The sequence below is a fragment of the Euprymna scolopes genome, chromosome 35 (genome assembly GCF_053919585.1).
Source record: "Euprymna scolopes isolate OS-2025 chromosome 35, ASM5391958v1, whole genome shotgun sequence".
In the NCBI taxonomy this organism is placed as follows: Eukaryota; Metazoa; Mollusca; class Cephalopoda; order Sepiida; family Sepiolidae; genus Euprymna; species Euprymna scolopes.
This window is the reverse complement of record NC_136516.1, coordinates 33,391,117-33,412,938: the sequence shown is the minus strand read 5'-3', so window position 1 is coordinate 33,412,938 and position 21,822 is coordinate 33,391,117. Positions and strand designations below refer to the sequence as shown.

Below are 21,822 nucleotides of genomic sequence, written 5' to 3'. Positions count from 1 at the left end.
ATGGCGCCGTCCGTGTAATGCAGAGGTGCCAAATTTCCTTTTACAGTTTTCATGATGTTCAATGAAGCGCCAGTCTTTTGGTTAAAAACCAGCCAGTAGCTACAAAGAGTTATGCTGTAAAGAGGATGCATTTTAAACAAAAGGCAAAAAAAAGGTATAAAGAGAATGTATGCTTTTGATTTGATCGAAGCATTAAATGTAAGTAAACGTCCTTTTAATAATTCATAAAATTAGCATAAACGACGAATTGTTATTTTATTTATTTATATTTTATAATTTTATTTTACTTTTGCAAATTATATTGAAGGAGTATATTTATTGCTAACAGATGTGGTCTCAGAGAGAAGCAAAATGTGAACTGGGGAAGATGAACGTGTGAAGTCGAGGGCGAGAAAGCACTGTCTATAGCCAGCGTGAGGTGGCGGGAAGAGAAACTTTTAAAAAGCACATGTTATATAGCACAGGGCTGCAAAACACGTCTATATGAAAAGACTTTTGAAAGATAATGAAATACATTGTTTTGGAAGAACTACGAATAAATGCTTTTTATTTGTTGTTTGTTCCTTTGTGACAGTACCAGACAACATGTGGGTCCGAGTGGTTGAAATGTAACAACATGGTTAATGTGTAACAGCCACTTTACAATACGTAGACGACACTACAATCTATGGCAACACTTCCAGGGCCAACAACGACCAAGATCTCTCTGAATCTTTCTCCTCTGACCTTGAGCACATGGTGTAATGGCGTAAAAAAGCGTTAATTTTAACACTTCAAAAACCAAGCTTTTATCTTTTCACCATAAACGCTCTGATATCCACTTGACCGCAATTGCTATGCATGACTCTCGTCTAAAAAAAGCTCTCTGTTTTGACAAACTTCTGGATCTGACCTTTACTCCTGACCCGAAGTGGAAGACGTACATCAAATCTGTTGCCAAGATTGCTGGAAAAATGTTTGCGTCATTTTACAGTTTCACAAAGTACCTAACTCCCAACCTGTATAAAAGCTAAATACGTCCTAAAACGGAGAATTGTTTCAGTTAGGTTAGGGGAAGCTGAACAGGAGGTTATGCAGAATATCACACATGCATCACAATAGACCATCAGCTGACCCTCCATCAACTAGGACTGTGACCTCAGGAAAGCCCACCGGGGATGAGTGCATTGCCCCTTTCCATGCGCGCCATGGCACTGCAAACATTGTTGCTCGGAGCATCCTATCCTGCCTTAAAGTTCAAAACCAGCTTCAAAACCTAGTAGGTGACGCTCTTTTCTCCTCCCTGCAACCTCTTTCCCATAGATGTTGCGAGTCTGTCACTACTCTATCATTAGTTATATGGCAAGTGCTCGTCTGAGTTTCAATCTATGCCTCCCTTTTTGCCAAATTTTCACAAAACCACTTGTCTAACTACAACAACTATTAACAATTTCCCCCACTTTCTATCTGTGCTGAAATCTAAACGCAAATTCCATGAAGAAAACTTATTTCCTGGAATTACTTGCCTGTGAAACTGTTCCGCTGACCTGCTTTCCAGCTAACTTCAATATGGTCATCTTCAAGTCCAATGTAAACAAGTTCTTGTTGAGGAACACCGCTCAAATAATCAATTTCTACCTCCATTTCCACCACTAACTATTAATACGCTGATGTCTCGGTGACTACCGTACACTCATTAACCCTAATACTTGAGTGGCTTTCAGCGTTGATAAGTAAAACAAACAAAAAAAAATGCTATGTCTTATCTTCGATTGGGTAACGTCTTTTTATTCCAACTGTTAGTTGATGCTCATATTTGTGTTTGAGAATGTATCCCACATTGTTTGCGACTTTCTTTATGTCTGCAAGCGAGACATAAAAGCAAGCAACATTGATCCAGCAAACTGGGAATCTGCGACTGAAGATAAGAGTCACTAGAAAAGTGCTTTAAAAGAAATACTCCAAAAGAAATGAGAGAGAGAGAGAGAGAGCAGACATAAGAAAACTGCAACAGTGCGTTCAGAACCAAACATAACCTATAGTTATAATTATAACATAGCTGGTCGATCCAGGATAGGCTTGCACTGTAATGGCGCATACTGCAGTTCGGTGAAAGACTAATAATCAGAGGTACAGAACTCCATTGTCGCCCAAGATAGACAGATGCCAACAATTGTATGATCTTAATTTTGTAATCTATATATGGACGTTTTAGAGGGTTTTTTTTTAATGGAAATCACTCAAGACAAGGCATGAATCCACTTGATGCGAGGAGCCTATTGACTTTTGTCTTTAAAAGACCAAGGCTGTAGGTAGAAGGAAAACAGTAAGCAGGAAGAGAGTTCCACAACCTTGCAGTCATTGGAAAGAAGCTACTGGAATGGGAAGCTGTATTACAATAATATATTAAAACAGCAAATTGATGAAGACCACTAGGCCAACGAGTCAAACAAGCTGAAACAAAGGAAGCAGGGAATAGATCAGATATTTCTGGGGAATACATGCCATAATAGTATTTGTAGAAAAGACTAAGACTAGCAATATCACATCTGTTAGAAAGAGGTCGCAGTGAAGAAGAAAGTGTATGGTCAATCAAATTACATCTGCGTTTTAGCAATTTATCGAGAACCCTCAAATGAGACAAAGATATGAGAACAATACCTCATACATGGTTTGATAGTAGATTTGTAGATATAGAGAATAATTTCAGGTGTGAGGAAATGTTTAGAGCGCTAGAGAGAACCGATTTTATGAGAAGCAGAAAAAGCAATGGATTTAATATATGAACTCCAAGAAAGATTTGATGAGAAAGAAAGTTTTAGAGTCGATTTCTCATCGAGAACAGCACCATACATAAAAATCTCACAAAGAAAAGGGACACGCCTGCAATCGAAAAAACAATAGCCGAGTCTTAACAGGATTAAACGAAACAACCCGTTTCTTATCCCAATCCATAATAGAACCTGGATCAACTGAGTTATCATTTTAGTTGATTATTTTGCAAGTATGTTGGTCCCTTGATTTCCTTTGATACCAATATAACTGAGAAACCAGGGAACAATTATTACTGTGCCAGTACATATCAGACAGCGATGCCTTCCCAATATATCATGTGTGTCGGCAGGATTTGGATTTTTTCTCTCAATCACTGTCAGGTTTCGAATTTATATAGGAGCCAATCAGATAGAAAAATATCCCAACAGCTTCAAGTAGTAAATGGCACGGACTAACAACCTGGGTGTGCCAAGTTTGAATCCAGCTGTTTCCACAGACACACTTTCACTTAAAGATGTTGGCAATCTACATGTGTTCCCTCACGTGAGTACCCAATGTCTTTCTAGTGTTACATGATAAGGGCTGTCCCTTTTTCATGTAAGTATAAAAATGGAGAATTTAGTTTAAAATGAAAATGAAATAGCATAGGCGAAATTCGAACCTCATAATCTAGTTTAGAAATAGATTACGTGTTAGAATTTAAAAATGTAAAACAAACATTTGTTTAGAATATAGATAAATATTTCAAGGAAAGAATGTGAACTCTCAAGTTTGTTATGAAATTTTAAATTGAAAGAATGCAACTTATAAGATAATGTTTTTAACATATTGAATATAGGTTAAAATTCCTTTTGTAGAAATAGGAAAAGTTTTGGACACGTATGTCCATAACACGTGAAAGAAGGCACACGTTTTAACATGTGTATGACGTCACGGAAAATAGAAAGTTCTAGGAATAGAGAAAAACTTTAGTTAGAGTTAGTCAGTCCGTGAAAAAACTCAGAGAGAGAGTCAGACGTCTAGAAGCGAGACGTCACTTCAAGAAAAAAATGTGAGACTTTGAATTCTTGGTGATGGAAACACGGCCGTGTGACGAAATAAACCATTATGTGTTTTGTAAAGCTCGTCTTGTGTTTATGATTCTTATACAAAGGTAAAGTCCAATTGTATTATATATTTGTGTTATATGTCTTTACATACACGTCTCAACATCATCATGTCCGAACTGTCTGAACACTATGTCCTCACTCAAAGAGCTTTCTTCTTCTTCCATTCAACACAATTAAGGAATGAACATTTAATATATAAGGATCTCTTATTACATGAACAATATCTCTAAGTCTCTTACAACAAAAATCTCTCTCTCTCGGAGTCTTCCAACATCCCTCACTGTAATAAGACTCTAAGACTCTCTTAAAATGAAACCCATATATAACACTAGAAAGAGTTCTAACAAGAAAGATATCGGTGAAACAAAAGCCAACAATAATCATTTGATTCATTCAAAATGGATGCATAAATGAATGATGCTCAACAACACTAAAAGCTTCTGGACTATTGCTGCTTTTTTTTTTTTTTTTTTTTTTTTTTTTTTTTTTAACTTATACGACATTCAGCATCGACACACAAAAATTGAAGTGATAACTTACCATTGGATTGCACATTCATCCACTGGGCAATTCTTGTATTGTTTGGGTCCATTATTAGAATCTTTTTAATCTAAAAATAAAATTTGAAAAAAAATATTGTGAGAATCATGGATTTGGTTTATATAATTTAATTGGAATTCATTATTGAGATGAGTATTATTTATTAATTTTTCTTTATTGCAGACTATTAGCTCATATATACCATTCGGTATGGACCCGACCATGGAAGATCAGATGATAAATCCAGCTGGCCAGAGGCTTACTTGGCAAAAACGTAGTGAGACAACTACAGAAGGCAGTAATTGCAGTGGATACAGTTAGGAGATTCAGAGTTCCTTTCCCTTCGCAGTTACCACTTGACAAAGGCCAGAGAAATAGTTGGCCGAAACGTTGTGAAAAAACTAAGGAAAAGATGAGGATAAGATGAGGATAAGATGAGGATAATATTCCGCAATAAATAAAAATGAATGGATTTGGTTATCTTAAAACAAATATATTAGCAAAAAGACATTGTTAAGAGTTAAAAAAACAGACATGGTTACATTAAATGCACAGTTCAACCACATTTGGTACGAATAAACTTCAGCCTATGTGTCTGCATGTACATCTGCTACTGAACAGCTTGGCACGACAACACTTGGCCTTTTGGCTAGGAACAAAGTGAAGTATCTGTTCTGATGCTAAAATTGTTTTTAAAGTCCAAAAAAGAGTTGTCAATCTAATCGGTCGCACTTTATCAACTAAACTCCAGCCCCTGTCTCATCGCCGCAATGTTGCATCACTGTGCTTGTTTCACAAATATTTTAATGGAATGTGTTCTGATGAACTCGTTTCACTTGTACCCCCTCAACGTACATATCCCCGACAAACCCGCTTAGCAATAAGATCTCACCCCTTCACTGTTGTTGTCCCTAAATGCCAGAAAGTTTTCTATTCTAATAGTTTCTTTCCTCGAACAGCTAGACTTTGGAATTCCCTTCCTGCTACCTGCTTCCCTGGCTGTACTGATATACAGAAGTTAAAATGTAACATAAACAAATATCTTGTTAATCTTTCCTAAACATGGCCCCAAATAGTAGCCCCTTACGTCCAAGTGGCGATATGCCTTGCAAGGGGTGAACATGAGTGAAAACAAGAAAAAAATCAGGCAGTCTATAGACTTGAAACTTGGTATATAAGGAATTCGGACCTGTGGAACAAACCTGATTTGGTTTTTAGCCGGTAAAAATAGCTGCTAAGGGATCAAATTGATAAAATTAGAACTTAGTAAGCGTAAGATGACTTAAAGTGCTTCTCACTTGCAAATATACATTTATACGGTAATGCCGGTTAATTTTTTGAAGTTTTGATATACATCTGTTGGTGGCTCATGTAGTGACGAATAACGCTGGACCACTAGATGTTTTAGTTTCGATTCTAGCTGATGGCACCCAAATCATATTTTGTTTTTAATTTTGAAACACTACTATGTATTGGATACAATATAATAATCAATAGCGAATTGATTCTATAATAACAAACACAAAATCTCCATAAATTAAAATATCATGTTTAAGCATATGTGATGACCGGACAACGACTAGCAAGGAGACCCGACGTTGCCTAGGATTGAATGACGATTAACGAATGTTTCACCTATCCATATTTTATTGTCATCGAAATCGGTGAAATCGTCCATTTTTCAATCAAATCGATTAATTGCCTATTCTAGCTGGGAACCTACCACAGTGCACTGGGAGAATGCTTTATGTTCCTCCACGCAGTGACAGTCCATAATACATTGTAGTTTACATTGCACTGTAGAGAATGTATTGATTTTATAAAAAATTATTTTTATATAATGGGTTGAATTAAAGTTTAAAATGCAAAAGTCAAGTATCATGGTTCAATTGTGCTCTAAACAGAAACATTCAATTCAAATGAGTCCTTGACATATTGTTGATTTTATATATGAGACCTTTTTGCTTGTGTGGTAATAAAACTTCTGAAATGTCCTCGTAATGTTAACTTTAGTCGAAATCGTTTGTTCTTTCTTTCATCAAAATGTTTTCAATTATTGATTGTCGATACACATTGAAGACATTCTGATACAAAACCTATCTAAGAACACTGTCAGACACATAGGGTACAGTTGTATGAAATTTAAAAAAAAATTGGCCAAGCTGTTCAGGAGACACATAGGGTACAGTTGTGTGAAATTTTTTTTTAAAATTGGTCGAACTGTCCATAGAGAACGAACTCGCACACACAGACAAAGTCCTTTTTATATAATACTCGATGTACCCAGCATTGCCCGGGATTAAAAAAAAACGTTAAATTCCTTTCAAAAAAGAAGAAAAAAAAAACGGAAAGAAACTTAGACATGTGTATTTGAGTATTGTTTTTTCTAAACAGTTTACTTCTTGTAAATAAAAAAAAAAAAAAAAAATTCGAGCTGAGATCGAAATCCAAACCTAAAAACAAGGAGTCAAGTACAATAGCTATTAGGCCACTTTGTTATGATCTTTAAAAAGTGTTTTCAAGCCTACTTATTCTTAACATAAGGAAGCCGTCATGTGAACGATTTTCACATGCGCAGTCGTGAAAGTTGAAAGCAGATAAGAATTAAATACCCCCCCTCTCCTCGAGTAACAATTTTTCAATTTTGACCTCTAAACAGGCTCTTTTTTTCCGGATGGAAACGAATTAAAGAGTTTTCCACATATCTGAATACCTTATATACTAAATTTCAAGTCTGTAGGTCAAAAATTCGTTGAGTATATAGATTGAGAGTTTTCTTCTCTCTCACACACACACACATTCTCATATTTATCGATATATATAGATTAAAGATAGAGATTCTATGAAATGGCATTTGGGTGGGAAGGGGGGCACCTTATCTGATAATAGCGGATTAGATGCACCCCGTTAAAGGTGGAGCAGTAGACACGATTAAAATGCACATAATTAATAGTGCAATAGAATTCAATTTTAATTCTATGGCAAACCAACAAAACAATGCAAAAAAAAAAATGTACAAAAAATAAATTATTATCAATATTGTTAAGCAGTTTAATGTATGGGAAAAAGAGACCCAGGCTTGGCTTCAGAAGGAGTGCTATGACCTTGTACCCTTCTCTCACAGACCCCCCCCCCCCCCCACGCATTTCTCCCCCCCCCCGACCTGAACCCGCTGGACTACTTCGTTTGGTCATACGTCGAGAACATCACCAACATGGTCTCCCACAACACAAAAGCCAGCCTGATCACCGCCATCTGCCAAGTATTTGCCAAGCTCCTGTTGGCGCTTGTGGAAAAGGCATGTTCCCAGTTCCAGACCCGTATCGAGACGGTGATTGAGGCTGAAGGGTACTACATTGAATGTAAGCTTTACTACATAATTAAGTTATCCGAATTGATTTTTTTCAATAAAAGTTTGAAAATAAAGCTGTAGTGTTGTTCTTTTCAGGGCAACAAATTTATCGTTCTACCCCATATTATCAATAATGTTAAACAGTTTAGTGTTGTATATAGGACAAATACTATTTGACCCATAGATATGACCCGGACAGGTACTACTACTCTTTCGGGTCATAATGAACATGGGAGTAATAGTAATTAAGGTAGTGACTCCACACTCTCTGTAGCTCCCAAAATTGGGTTCTTACCACCAGATGCATTTTAAAGCCATACACAGCACCTTATATTGAAGATGCAATAAAACTAATTACAGTTTTATTTTTATTTTTGTGGTTGTTTTTCGTTAAGGAAGTAACTTGGTAATTATTTATTCATCGTTTCACCATGTTGAGGCCAACTCATCCTCTGGCCTTCTTCAGTTGATTAATCACGGCAGGATAGGAATGCGGAGTCTCGTAACTGTATCCCCAGTAATTACTGACTTCCATAGTTGTTGCTGTGTCACCACGTTTTGGCCAACTAAACCACTGGCTTGCTTTGGGTAAGACTGAAACCGCTATCTTCAGACAATGCTCACCTGAAATCATAGGGAACGCTTCTATCCACTGCACCATGAGCTCCGATGAGCTAGCCGAAACGTGGTGGAACAACTATGAAAATGAGGATAACAGTCCACAAATAAATAAATATACAAATTACTCAACTCAAAGGATTCCAATAATAAAAAAAGTGATATATAATAACTTGGTAGTGTTAGCTGCATCTGACTAAAACTAAATAAGGAATGGGTGACCAGTTAAGATATGAGAATAAGGACAGGAAATCTTATCAAACGGTAAGTGATTGTTGTGAATACACAAAAGAGGAAGTGACGTCATAGGACAAATAAAATAACTTGCGTCATAAACAGTCTCTCAGTCTGAAATAAAGCGACTGAGCACAACACATGTGTTAATAACAACAGAGTGGCATTAAGGACTTTGGTGAATTCTTTGTGTTAGACATTGAGTGGGTAAATCCTCTAGTACATAACTTAGTTGAGAATAACAGGAAATGGAAACCGCTTAGGGGTCAACGGAGGTCAACGATTATCTAGAGTTGAAAATGGCTAAAGGTATGGAAATATACCGCAAACGGATAGGACTTCACATGGTACAAAGAGACAGGATGATAGAAAAGAGAAACTGTTTGAAAGTATGTGGGGGTATTTCGACGTGTAAGGACATGGGCTGACAAGATATAACTAATTAGTAATTTCGATCTCGCTCTGTCTCCCCCCTCCTCTGGTCATTGATTTGGGACAAAAATTATAACGAATAAGTAGCTGTTATTTACCATCAACTTTTGTCAAGTTAGTCTTTTCAAATGTATAAATGAGAAGTTTAAATTATTGGACAGCATTTCCTCAGTTTAGGAGGATCACCACCAAAAGCATGTACAGACGAAGTATGGTTTTGATTGAAGTATTACTGATTAAATAACTTTTTGGAAAGTAAATGATTACATAGAATCAGCTCAGTGACGACCACCCAGGCTTTGCATCACCTTTCCAATGTAGATAAATTGGTACAAATATACTTACAACTCCAGTCCAAGTCTTTAAGTCTCGTGTGAATCCAAGAACTCTGAATTTTACTATAATAAAGACAAAAATGGTTTATAAAACATTTTTCAATATAAAATAATATTAAAAAAAAAAGCAAGAAAAAAAGAAACGAATAAAAAATAAAACAGAAAAATTCAATGTTTCTGAATTTTTTAGATAAGGACTAAGATTTCATATTATTTCCATTATTCAGGCTGTTGTTCTCATCAGAAGAGATTCACTTAGAATTGAATACCAAGTACTTTATCCATTACGCCACGGGTCCTTGCGATTATTCATATTATTTGGATCTTATGGACTATGTCCTTATCTTGAGTGTTGTTTTCACAATGTTTCGGTCGATGTAACATCTGACCATCTTCAGGTTTATCCTGTGTACCTATTTACTATGCCTCCCCACGGGACAGAGTTAGACACCAGGGTCGTTTTTTAACGTGGAGAAAAGGTACAAAAATAAAAATTGTCTCATTCGTGAAGGATTTCTCCTCCACCGAAAGAGAACAAGAAATGGAAGTGCAGCATCTGAAGAACAGATGGTATTTATTTGCTCCCCCACCGAGCAAATTAGGCACAAGGCCGATTTTTAATGTGAGGAGTGAAGGGAGGGGGAAGGGAAAAAGGGGACCAGCTCCCGAGAGGTGGGAAATGGGAGCTGGTTAATGTTCAGGCATGTGGGGTTGCCCCCACATCTGGTCTTTGCTAGTCATAGCTAGTCATAGCCTGCAGCATCTGCCGGAACAGATACTACACTTTGATCTTGTTTATATATTTTATTGAGAAAGAAAAAATTGAACATAAAAAACGTACAAAAAATTCAATTCAACAAAATTAGGCACAAGGCCCTACAAGAAATTGGGAGGGGGAGGGTACAGGGTCTTTTTGACTATGTAACAGATGAGACTTTGAAGTCTTACTCTTGACTGGCAACATTTACCAAAATACCTCAATCACTCTGTGGATCCTAATCTAACTAATAACCCCAGCGTTCAATGTAAAATTTAACTATGTACAATTTGTATATTCATTTCTGTATGTTGTGTGTGCATTTTTTTATTTTTTTTTTTATTTTGTGTGTGTATGTGTGAGAAAATAAAGTTCGATTTCATTAGAAAGAGTTCTTGAATTAATTGGCATAAAATGTTCGTGGAGTGGGAAAAAACTAATGAAAGTGTTCATTTCAAAAATAAAGAAAAAACTACTAATGTGTTGTTAGTAAGACCCCCCTGTACTATTCTATGTGGCTAGATCCCCCACTGTTTTCCGGGGAACCGAAAACAAGCAGAGCATCCTTAATGGGGTTTGGGGAAGTCGCCTTAATGGAGGTGGGAGAAAATAAAGCAACGGATGGAGGGGGTAGGAAGGTGACCTCTGAGTGGGGGGATGACCGGGGGCATCAGAAAATAAAGATGAGGAGCAGGGGGGTTGGGCAGACTCAGAGGTTCTCTAATACCAAAAAATAAAATCAGGAACAGGATCTCATTTGTACCACCAGTCAAGAGTTACTTTACTGAACTTATAATGCTAACCTAGGCGGGATGGGGTCCGTAGGACCCAGCACCGCCCATGCCATGCCTAAGGAGGGAACACGTATTGAAACTTGGCTCCTCGACGGATGCACAAACTAGTGCTGTGCACCCACCTCTTGTCAAATTCCACTCTAGGCAACCTCTTCCAATCGCATCTGATCTTTACTTTAAGCAAATGTTTAAAGTAAACGATCAGATCCCGATCAGGAACAGATGTCCCTTCGTGGACCAATTTGAGGCGCGTGATCCAAATGGTCATGCGCGCTACTGCTAGGATCGCCAGGAAAACCAAACTTTCCTCCCTGGGGAACGGCGGCTCCATGTTGTACACAAAAGTTCCTACGTAGAGATCGAGCAGACACTCGGCATCGATGCGAGCTGTTACCCCCTCGACGTACTTTAATAGGGGCTGTATCCGGCTGCAACTAAAAAACGCGTGCTCGATTGTTTCGGGCTCGCGTTCGTCACAGCACGGACAGAAGCGACTGGTATGTTCTTTATACCGGAAAAGTACATCGAAGAGGGGCAGCGCATTTCGGACCAGTCGCCAAGTCAGGGAGAATTCCGAGTTATTCAGAACCTCCCGTCCCGGCGCCCAACACCATTGAGAACGGACAACCTCCATCGACCATCCCATCCGCCTACAAAGTGGATCCTTCGCGGTCCCCTCCACTAAATCCCGATACAGTTTCTTCCTTGGCTGATCGAGGACATTGGTCCCCGGCAAAGCTCTAAGAGCGGTTCGGCATTCGGAGAAGAACTTGGACTCCCCCTTCGGTCTACGACGACCTTCTACCGAAGGGTTGGGTTTGAGATTGGGAAACGAGTTCTCAACCACAGGGACCCAAGGAGCGTCTCCTTCAAGCGAACGACCCAGGAAAGCCAATCTCTCGGCGTTTCTATGACACAAGAGACTGGGCTGACCCAGGCCTCCCTCGCTCGGATTTTGAACACAGACCTCTCTGCAGACATAATGCTTACCCTCGTTCCACAAAAGTGAATCGAGGCGCCCTTGTAAGCGGGTTAGTCGTTCTGCAGGGAGAGGAAGTACAGACAAACGGTAAAGGATGAGCGGAAAGACGTATGTAGCACACGCCTCCGCCCGACCCTTCAAGGACAATTTCCTTCCAATCCAAGTCTTTACTGACGATTTGACCTTAGACTGTACTTCCGACCAATTCTTTTCCAGCTGAAGTCCCGGTCCAAACCAGACACCGAGAATGCGGACCGGTCCATCGGTCCAGCTGAAAATACCTGGAAGCGAGTTTACCCCGGCCAGGCCCCCAACCGCAGGCCAACAGACTTGCTACGGTTGAAGATGGCCCCTGTTACTTCTTCGTATCGAGCGAGCGCCTCGACCACCGCTTGAACGTCCGTGAGGCAAGACACGAACACGGTGACGTCATCGGCGAACGCGGAAACCCTGGCTCGTGTGCCTCCAGGGAGAGCTATTCCGCGCAGGACTGGTGTAGCCGCCTCGTCCCTTAACTTGCGAAGGAGGGGTTCCAACGCCAGGACATACAACAGGGGCGACAGCGGACAACCCTGTCACACCGACCGAGAGACAGCGAATGACTCCGACAGCTTACCGTTGATCTGCACCGCTACCGTCGGCCTGTCATACAGAACAAAGATCCACTTGCGGAAGTCCGGATTAAATCCGGCGGCCTCTAGCACAGATCCTAGGAACCGATGGTCGACCCTATCGAATGCCTTGGACTGATCCAAACTGATCAGCGCGGCTTCGGCGTCGTCTTCTGTCCCCTCTATGATCGAGCGTATCAAGTGCAAATTGTCTTGAATCGATCTCCCCTTCACAGCATAAGTCTGGTCCGGTTCGATCAAGTCAGTGATGACAACCTGCAAGCGATTCGCAAGAATCTTTGCCAAAATCTTTAACTCTGTGTTTAGCAGAGTCAAGGGCCTAAAATCATCAAAGTTTTCCCTCCCACCATGCCGTTGACCTTTCCTCAGCAATGTGATCACACCCTTGGTCACCTGTCCAGGGATGGAACCCTGGGCAAACCAATGGTTGAACATATCCTTCAGAATAGGGACCAACATGGGCGACAGCCTCAAGTAAAACTCGTAGGGTAAACCATCAAGCCCCGGGGATTTGTTATAGCCGACCTGCTTCAACGCAGTAATGACCTCATGTTCAGTAATAAGACCATCACAGCTAGCCGGCCGAGCCGCCGTGAGGCGGGGCGAGTCAGCCAAATAGCTGCCAAACTCATCAACCCTGAGTCCGGGTAGTTGGGTGAAGCGCACCGATAGATGCTCCCGAAACCCCTCGCAGATCTCCCGAGTCGATACTAAGGGGTGTCCTTCCAGGTTATGTACTTTACGAATGTACCCATCCGAACCGCGCCTTAAAGCAGCCTTACGCTCAACAGCGTCAACATTCACAGCCTCGTTAGAAACTTTGTTTAACCTAGCCCTAACTACTTGACCTTCATACCGCTCGCTAGCCAAGCGGTTGAGATCTTGTTTAGCTAGTGCTAACTCTAGGGTCAGCTTATCCTCTAAACGCTTCTTTGCCTTAGCCTTATCTATCGCGAGGCGTTGGCTATACTGGACAGAGAAGCGCCTAATTTTGGCCTTGAGACTAACCCACCACTTACTCCCTGTAACCGCCCCCACTAAAGCCCGCTGAATTAGCTCAGTGACCTTCAACCGGTAGTCCTCCAGCTCCAACAAGGTGCTGTTGAACTTCCAGTATCCGGCCAGTTTAGGCCTAGCACTTAAGTTCAAACGGGCCATAACAAGTTTATGGTCCGAGTGTCCTAGCAAGTGGAACGTGGGGCAAGATAGGAAGTCTACATCGCCTCTTCTAACTAACATCCGATCCAAGTAAGTGCTTGGATGGGAAGGCACTACAGGATGCCACGTCCACATCTCCCGCCCCGGATGATCCAGACGAAATCTGTCGACGAGATCGCACGAGGCCATCAGGTCAGACAGACTGCTGTCACACCACGCCGACCCGCTAGTCCCCCCGACCTTAACTATTTTGGGATCAAGGATTGCATTCCAATCCCCCATTAAAACTAACCGTTCCGGATCGACTAAGAAGCCCTCCAACCGTCGAAAAAAGGTTGCCCTCTCTACAGCAGCATTAGGAGCATAAACAGCAACAATCCGAAAAACACTACAATTAACAGCAACATCAACAACAAGCGCCCGCCCGTCCTCGCCTGCGTGAACAACATTCACCGACGCTGACAGGGTGCGACTCACTAGCAAGGAGATTCCACGACTATAGGTATTGCCATATGCTGAGTAGACATCGTAATCGTTTACCAACACCTGACAATCCCCGTCACAAACAAAGTGGGTCTCCTGGATAGCGGCAATATCTACCTTGAGGGACACCAAGTCTCTCACAACGCGCGAGGCCTTGCTTCGACACCTGATGCCCCTCACATTCAATGTAGCCAAGTTCAAAGACATGATCACTTACCTCAAGCACTGTCACAGACGGGTCTGAAATCCTGGGCAGTGAGGACATGGCAGGCCTGGCCAAGGCTGCCGGTAAGTAAATCCGATGAAGGTGATCCATCCTTAGCCACGCCCCCCACGTCCAGGGGGAAGGTTAGTTTGAGTGCCCTGTATAGCGATGGGTGTACATACATGGGGATTCTACCCTCACATTTAAAGAAAATGTTGGTCAGCGAAGGATGGTCCCTATCCACCAGCTGCTGGCCTGGGATCGCATTCTTCGCTGCCTTAATCATTGCCCACATTCCTCCAGTCCTAGCGTCCTTGTTGACCCTAACGAAAGTGGTCAACAAGGGAGCGTCCTTGAATTTAGTGGGGTCTGTTACTAGGTCTCCACCGACTGTTTCAAAGTTTTTAAGTTTATTGTACCGGACCTTCTGTTGTCCTTTAAGGTCCGGAGCCGGTTGGAGAGGGTCTGTTTCACAAATCCTGCTTCCTGGCAGGAAGGGGAGCTTTTTGGTCCGTTCAGTGCGGACTTTGGGAGTGGGGGAGGGGACCTCTTTTGGTTGATGGGGAGGCTGAGCGCTTGGGGAGGGGGTAGCCTGCTCGTTTTCTTCTTTTTGGCTCCTGTCACGGGATGAGGGGCAGGAAGAGTTTCTTGGGGCCTTTATAGGAGAGGGGGAAGGTTGTTCGGGTTGCTGGGGTGTTGGGATCACAGGGGGCTCATCCTGTGTTGTTGTTGCGAGGGAGTCCTTCTCAGTCTCAGTGGGGGTAGGAGGGTTTGCGCGTGTCTTGCGGCTTTTCCTCCTCCTGGCCCTCCTGATCTCTGTTGCGCTCAGGGCCATAGAGACTGTTGTTGTCTCTTCCTCTGCCTCTGACACGGCCTCCTCCTCAGATTCTGGTAGTTTCCTCTTGTTTGAGGAGGAGGGTGTCTGTGTGTCCATTTTCTCCGTCTCGCTCTTCGGTTGTTCTTGGTCTTGGGTGACTGTCTGCAAGGATGGCTGTTTGTTGATCTTGCCTTTCTTTACGACCGTCACCCAGCCTGTCGGTGCCTCTGGAGGATTTGCGGCCGGCGCGGGAGCAGCGGCTTGATTTGTTGTCACGCTTGTTCCCGCCGCTTTTGTGGGCTTCTTCCCTCCATTCCTCTTTGGACAGTCCTTCGCCATATGCCCTTGTTGTGTGCACAGCCAGCAATGAGGCCTCCTCCCCTCCACTATAAGGGAGAGTGTCCACTCTCCGAACTTGAGTGTGGCTGGGATGGCGTAGAATCCAGCCTTGTCCCCGGTCATGATGTTTCTTAATCCGCGGACCGGGGTGACTTCCTCTACGTCTCCATACTGGCTTAGGATAGCCCCCAGTTGTTTGGCCTCCATATAGCAGGGGACGTTTAGAGCAGAAACATTTGCTCTCCTCTTGTTCATATAGATGGGTTTGAGCTTTATGTTCCTGCTCTGATGGCAGGTCCTGGACAGCCTGACTGCGTCTTCGGAGGTGGGGAGCAGAACATCCCACTGTGCGTAACTCCTTCTACAGATGTAGTTGGCGGGAATGTTCTGCTCCAGCAACACGTTCATCATGGTGTCCTTGTTGACGCCCGTCAGACCCCTTGTCTTGGTGTCTGAAGTTATCAGCGAGAGCACTCTTTTCTCCAGAACTTCCACTTGACCCGGGAGGGGTTGGATGTTGTTCCCCTGGGTATACTCCTTGTAAGTGGAGTCGAAGAGTGCTCTGTAGTCTTCGGGCGTCAACTTCCCTTGCTGCTCTTTGGGGCCCCATGCCGGTCCTCCATCCTGGTGGGTGTCAGCTGGACTCGGGTTGGGGGGCGTAGCTGGTGTTGTGGGGCTCTCTTCTGTTATGGGCATTTTTGGCTTCGGAACTGGGCCGTTACCAGGCAAAGTAGGCCATTGTGTCTTTGGCGTTGTTTCGTCCTGGCTTGGTTTGCTCTCCGGGCTGCTCCCCTTTCTTATTTTCTTTCTTTGCTGGGTGGCTGTCCCCTTGGGGGATGGAGGTGTCTCCCCTTCTGGTGCCGTGTTCCCAGCTGGAGCCTTGGTGGGTACTGTCAAGGGTGTCTCTCCTTCCAGCTTGCTTTTGTTACCACTGGCCGGAGAGTCACCCCTTTTCCGTATTTGGTCCTCTTGGGGAGTGTTGGGGGGCCAATCACTGTCTTCCCCGCTGAATAGTGAGCAGATGGAGGCTATTACATCTTCATCCAGCGCCTCTGTTTGGTCCGCTGTGCTGTTTTCCTCCTTTTCTGTTGGGGAGTCGCCCTTAGGGGGAGCGGGGGATGGGTTCCCCGGTCTTCCTCCCTTGGTTCTGCCGTCCTGGGGTGCAGTTGGTTGGCTGGGTTCTGCACTTTCCCCAGCTAGTGACTTAATGGCAGCTTTTTCCGCTGGGTTGCCCTCGTGGGGAGCGGTTGCAGGTGCTTTTCGGGGGGTCGCCGCGGGCTGCGGCCCTACCCTCCCGCTTTCTTCCAAGGTCGCCGCGCGCCGGGGCCCTACCTTGTTTCCTGGCGCCGTCTCGCCGGGAGATGCATCAGCTCCCTCACATAGGGAGTCGTTAGCAGTTGAGATGCTGCGCATTTGGGGTGACGTACCCCTCCTGCCTGGCATCGTGGCGGTTGCACTGGCCGCTGGCGCGGACCAAAGTGTAGTGGGGGAAAAGAAAACCCAGGGGAATGGAGGGGGAGGAGGGGGAGGAGCGGACTTTGAAGAAATTAGAGTTTTTGACTTCCCCTCACGGGGATGTCGGGTTAGCAGCTCAGATCCCCCCGCGAGGGGGGAGAGCAGAGAAGAAAGACGCAGTGGGTGCTAGCGGGTCAGAGTGCCGCGTCGCAATTAAGAGAGAGAGGGGATAGGCATCCCTGCCCACAGAGGGGAGCAGAAACGAAGCACCCGCCCTACCCCACGTCACCCTACCCACTAACTTACCCCAACGGAAGCGAGAAAGAGAACCCTGTCTGCTCGATCCACTGGGAGAGCAGCGAAGATAGACAAAGTTTGGGCCTGGCAGGTCAGAGTGTTGCTCAGGCAATTAAGTGTTGAGAAATTAGACCATCCCAGTCTCGAGAAGTGAGACCGAAACGAAGAAAAAACAACATGCAAAAACAACAAATGAAAAAAGAAGGTCTCAACTACCAGCGATAGTGGTGTTGGTCCCGAGATTCCAGTCTCCCAAAAGAGGGGATCGGTTTCCGGGTCCAAGCTCCCACAAATGTGGAGTCGGTCCTCTAGGTCCTGACTCCCCAAAGGAGGGGGTCGGTCCTTGCTAACAAAGGTTAGTAAGAAAAAACACCTTAATCTAGCCCGAAAGCCCGGTGGTGGGTCAAGTATCTTGACCAAAAGGCCAAGAACTCTGGAGTCTTTCTGTTGAACTCGGAAATCTGCATGGAATATTAAGCAGAATCCTTTATTTAATCAACGGGAGTATCATGTTTACTTAAGACATCTACCTAGAATTCACTAAACGAGAGTAAGCTACCCACTATGGATTAAATAAAGGGTTTGATTCAAAATTTTGTACAGATTCACCAGTTCAACAGGATACATCTGAAGAAGGTCGGACATTAAAAGAAAAAGAAATAGAATTGGCGTTTTTTGCATTTTTGAGTTTCTAATATTTTTAACCATTCACCAATAACATCCAGCATGAATGCAACTGAAGACGGTCGGAGGTTAAATCGGCCGAAACGTTGTGAAAAAAATAACCAAGATAACAATAAAAAATTTAAAAAAATAGTAAAACAAACTTTTTTCTTTTTAATTTTGGTTTCATAAAACTCAACTCACCAAAATTAATTTACAATTTTCCATAAACAAGTCAGCTGTTTTATTTATTTATTTATTTTTTTTTTACAATGTCAGATAGGTATAACTAGTATAGATTTAAAAGATACGTATCCATGTGGGAGATAAATATCTTTTCATCAGGTCCCACGTGAGGGAGGGGGTTCAGCAAAAGGTCTCACACCAGCACATTTTTTCCCTCTCGAGAGCTCTGCCTTTCATACTATTATTCGGCATCTAAATTAAAATCTGATTAAAACTTATCCTCGAATGGTTTTCTGCCTTTGGTAAACAATGACATTGTGATACAAGTTTTTTGGTCAATTTTTACGATGTGCCCTAGCGTGTTATAAACACCCCAACCTCCCCATGTTAAGAACAGCTTTCGGAATTAACACTCCCCCAAACCTTTCCATGTTAAGAACGGCTTTCGAGGTTGGGGGGGGGGGTTTATTCCGATAGCCGTTCTTAGTTGTAAAAATTGACCATTTGTTTTTAACAGTCCCGCTGGCACTTACTTCTCTACAAAAACAAAGTTAGACACAAGGACAAGATTTTAATCCAGTCCTCCCGCCCTCACAAAAGGAACACCGGACTTGGAATTAAAATAACAAGCATAGTCAGGTCGGCAGTCCCTTCTGAGAAATATACAATGGCGTTTCAGATGAGGAGCTATAAATCTACATCCATCCCATCCTCTGTTCGAAACGAGAAACAGCCGACTTTAATAATCTCGCTATTGCTAAGTGAAGTGTTAAAGTTAAAGTTTTCCTTTGAACTGCCGACACTGGCGTAGCTAGAGGGGGGGGGGCGCCCCGGGCGGCACACCTGAGGGGGCGGCATTTTGAGAGGGTAGGAATAGAAAGTAGAAAAAATAAACAAAAATAAACAAAAGCTAACAAAAAATATGAAATTTTATACCAAAAAGGTTGTAAAAAATCGGAATTTTGGGGGGTATCGGAATCAGAAAAAATGTGTCCCTATTTTCTGAGCGTCAAGGGGGCGGCATGGGGGCGGCATGGGGGCGGCATTTTGAGATGGTAAAAGGGGAAAATCGAAAAAAATGCTAACAAAAAATCTGAAATTTTATATCGAAAAGGTTGTAAAAAATGGGAACATTTGTAGTTATTGGAATCGCAAAAAGGTGTCCCTATTTTGCGAGCGGCATATGTCAGGGGGCGGCATTTTGAGAGAGTAAAAATAGAAAGTAGAAAAAATAAATAAAAATAAACAAAATCTAACAAAAAATCTGACATTTTATACTGAAAAAGTTGTAAAAAATCGGAAATTTTTGAGGTATCAGAGTCAGAAAAATGTGTCTCTTATTTACGAGCAGCACATGTCAGGGGCGGCATTTTTTGAGGTATTAGAATCAGAAAAATGTGTCTCTTATTTACGAGCAGCACATGTCAGGGGCGGCATTTTGAGAGGATAAAAATAGAAAATAGAAAAATATATAAAAGCTAACAAAAAATCTGAAATTTTATACCGAAAGTTTGTAAAAATCTGAAGTATTGGAGGTATCGGAATCGGAAAAATGTGTCCCTATTTTACGATTCCAAAATCGATTCTATAAAATTTTTAATTTAACTTTTCATTATTGGTACTAATTATAAATATTTATTATTTTTAAATTATCACTAAAACTAAAATGAAAATAACCTCAAAATACGATGTAAATTTATTTTATTTGTAAAACAATTTTTTTAAATTGCATAAATTCTCTATGTAACCGTCCAAAGAAAGCAGTTGCTTTACATGTTCTGAAAAATGTTGCAAAATTAAACAGCAACAGTCTTTGCAGCCCGCGGTGATCGTAAGATTTGCCCCCCCCCCCCCCGCATTTGATAATCTGTTAACCTTCAAAATTCCAAAAGCCCTCAAAATATTTATTTTCATGGAACTAATGTTAGACTGCAGCTATTAGTCCTAGATTTTCATCGTATTACAGTACTCGTCAAAGAAGACCAAAGATTTTTCAAAACAATTATATAATTTTCTTCGGATTAATGTTCACACAATTCCCTTCAGATTAATGTTTACATACTTATTATTATTGAAAAGAAATTGTTAAATTAAATTAACTGGCTACGTAATTGTATACGTAGCCAGTTAATTTAACAATTTCTTTTCAATAATAATTGAATATTATTATAATAATAATTGAAATTTCTTTTTAATAATAATATATGACTTGGGTGCCATGAGCTAGAATCGAAATCGAAACACAACTCTCCACCCTCATTCCCTAGCCTCTGAACCACTAATAAAATAAAGACTGGGTACGCAAATAGAAGAAACCAAATATTTTTTTCAAAATAAAAACTTATAATTCAAATTATAAAAAAAATGTTAAATTAAATGAATTAGCTACACAAGCAAATATAATAATAAATTTAAATGAGAACATTTGAAAACCTGAAATCATTTTTATTTACTTTTTTGTCGTTGTTGTTAAAGTCCGAATTTTCGCCAAATAACATGGATGTATCAAGGAGAGAATAGTCCGATGTAGTTTTCCTTTCTTTGTCTTCATAATGTTATTATTAAGAGGTCGAGCCCTCCGAAGAGAAAAAACGTCTTGTATCGGTGCTTTTTTAAATTCATGTGTGCAATCGCTCGGTTTTCAGAAATTTGTTGTTGTTGTTAATAACGTTTCAACTCTTTTAAAAATAGTTTTAATATATTTTAAATAAATGTATTTATGAATGGCAAATAAAGCTATAAATTAATTTTTTGTGAGAGAACTGTCGCAAGGCATCAAGTCGGTTGAAGATTTACAAACAGATTTTTCGCGCCTTTTTTTCGGCAAAGTTATCAATGACTATCAAAATCCACTTCCTCGACAAGTCCCCTCTCTATTGAGAGGATTGCCAAGTCTGTAAGTCTTGTCTGGCTCATTGCTGATCTAAGGTAGTTTTTAATGAGCTTCAGTCTTGAGAAAGAGCGCTCACAGTTAGCAACGCTAATAGCTCTGGTGAGGAAAATTCGCAGCAAGATCACAATATTAGGGACGGAATCAGTGGCGTAGCTAGACCTTTTGCCGCCCGGGGCGGTAGTAAAATTTGCCGCCACTCCTGGCATTTGGGTGCCCGGAAAATTCGTCCATTTTTTGCTAGGTAGGAAAACTGGCCCATTATTATTAAGTTAACATTTATTCTGTAGTTGCTTAATTTTCATACCTTGCGAAAATTAGTTCTACGGTATCTAATTTTCCTAAATTCAATTAGATTAAAATTAAAATATGAAAACTGATTTTTAATATTTTTTATTCATTTGAGATTTTATCTGTTTTCCTTTTGTTTTAAGTAGATGGTGGGAGTTGCCCGGGGTGATTTTGTCCGATCCCCCAGCTAGCAATTGTAAAGTTTACAAGGAGTTATAAAAAGTATGCTACAAAAACAAACGTTTGATACTTTCAAAGCCTTAGCCTCATGAATTGGACAGTAATGAAATTAATGAATTCAAACTTTCGCATCTAATGTTATTTCCTCTTTGATGTCGGTGTATATACACCCAAATATCCAACTTTCTTTTCGCACCTATTCGATAAATATTTATATGAAAGTTCCTCTTTAAGTATGAAATCTTTCTGAGGTCATTTTGTTTTTTTTTTTGTGCTTGGCCGAAGCCTGGGCTTGGCCCTATCCTGTTAGGTCAGCCGG

General features: G+C 41.6%; 1 protein-coding gene across 4 annotated transcripts in view; it reads right to left on the bottom strand.

Annotated features, from left to right (window-relative positions):
• LOC145259799 (pregnancy zone protein-like) overlaps positions 1-21,822 on the bottom strand; it is a 313,594-nt gene that overhangs the window by 190,873 nt on the left and 100,899 nt on the right. For all 4 annotated transcript variants that reach the window (XM_080117581.1, XM_080117583.1, XM_080117582.1 and 1 more), the window contains exons 5-6: positions 9,385-9,437; positions 4,404-4,473 (exon numbers count right to left, since the gene is read on the bottom strand). In XM_080117581.1, coding sequence (XP_079973707.1) covers positions 4,404-4,473; positions 9,385-9,437 — 123 coding nt within the window. The remainder of the gene's footprint in view (positions 1-4,403; positions 4,474-9,384; positions 9,438-21,822) is intronic.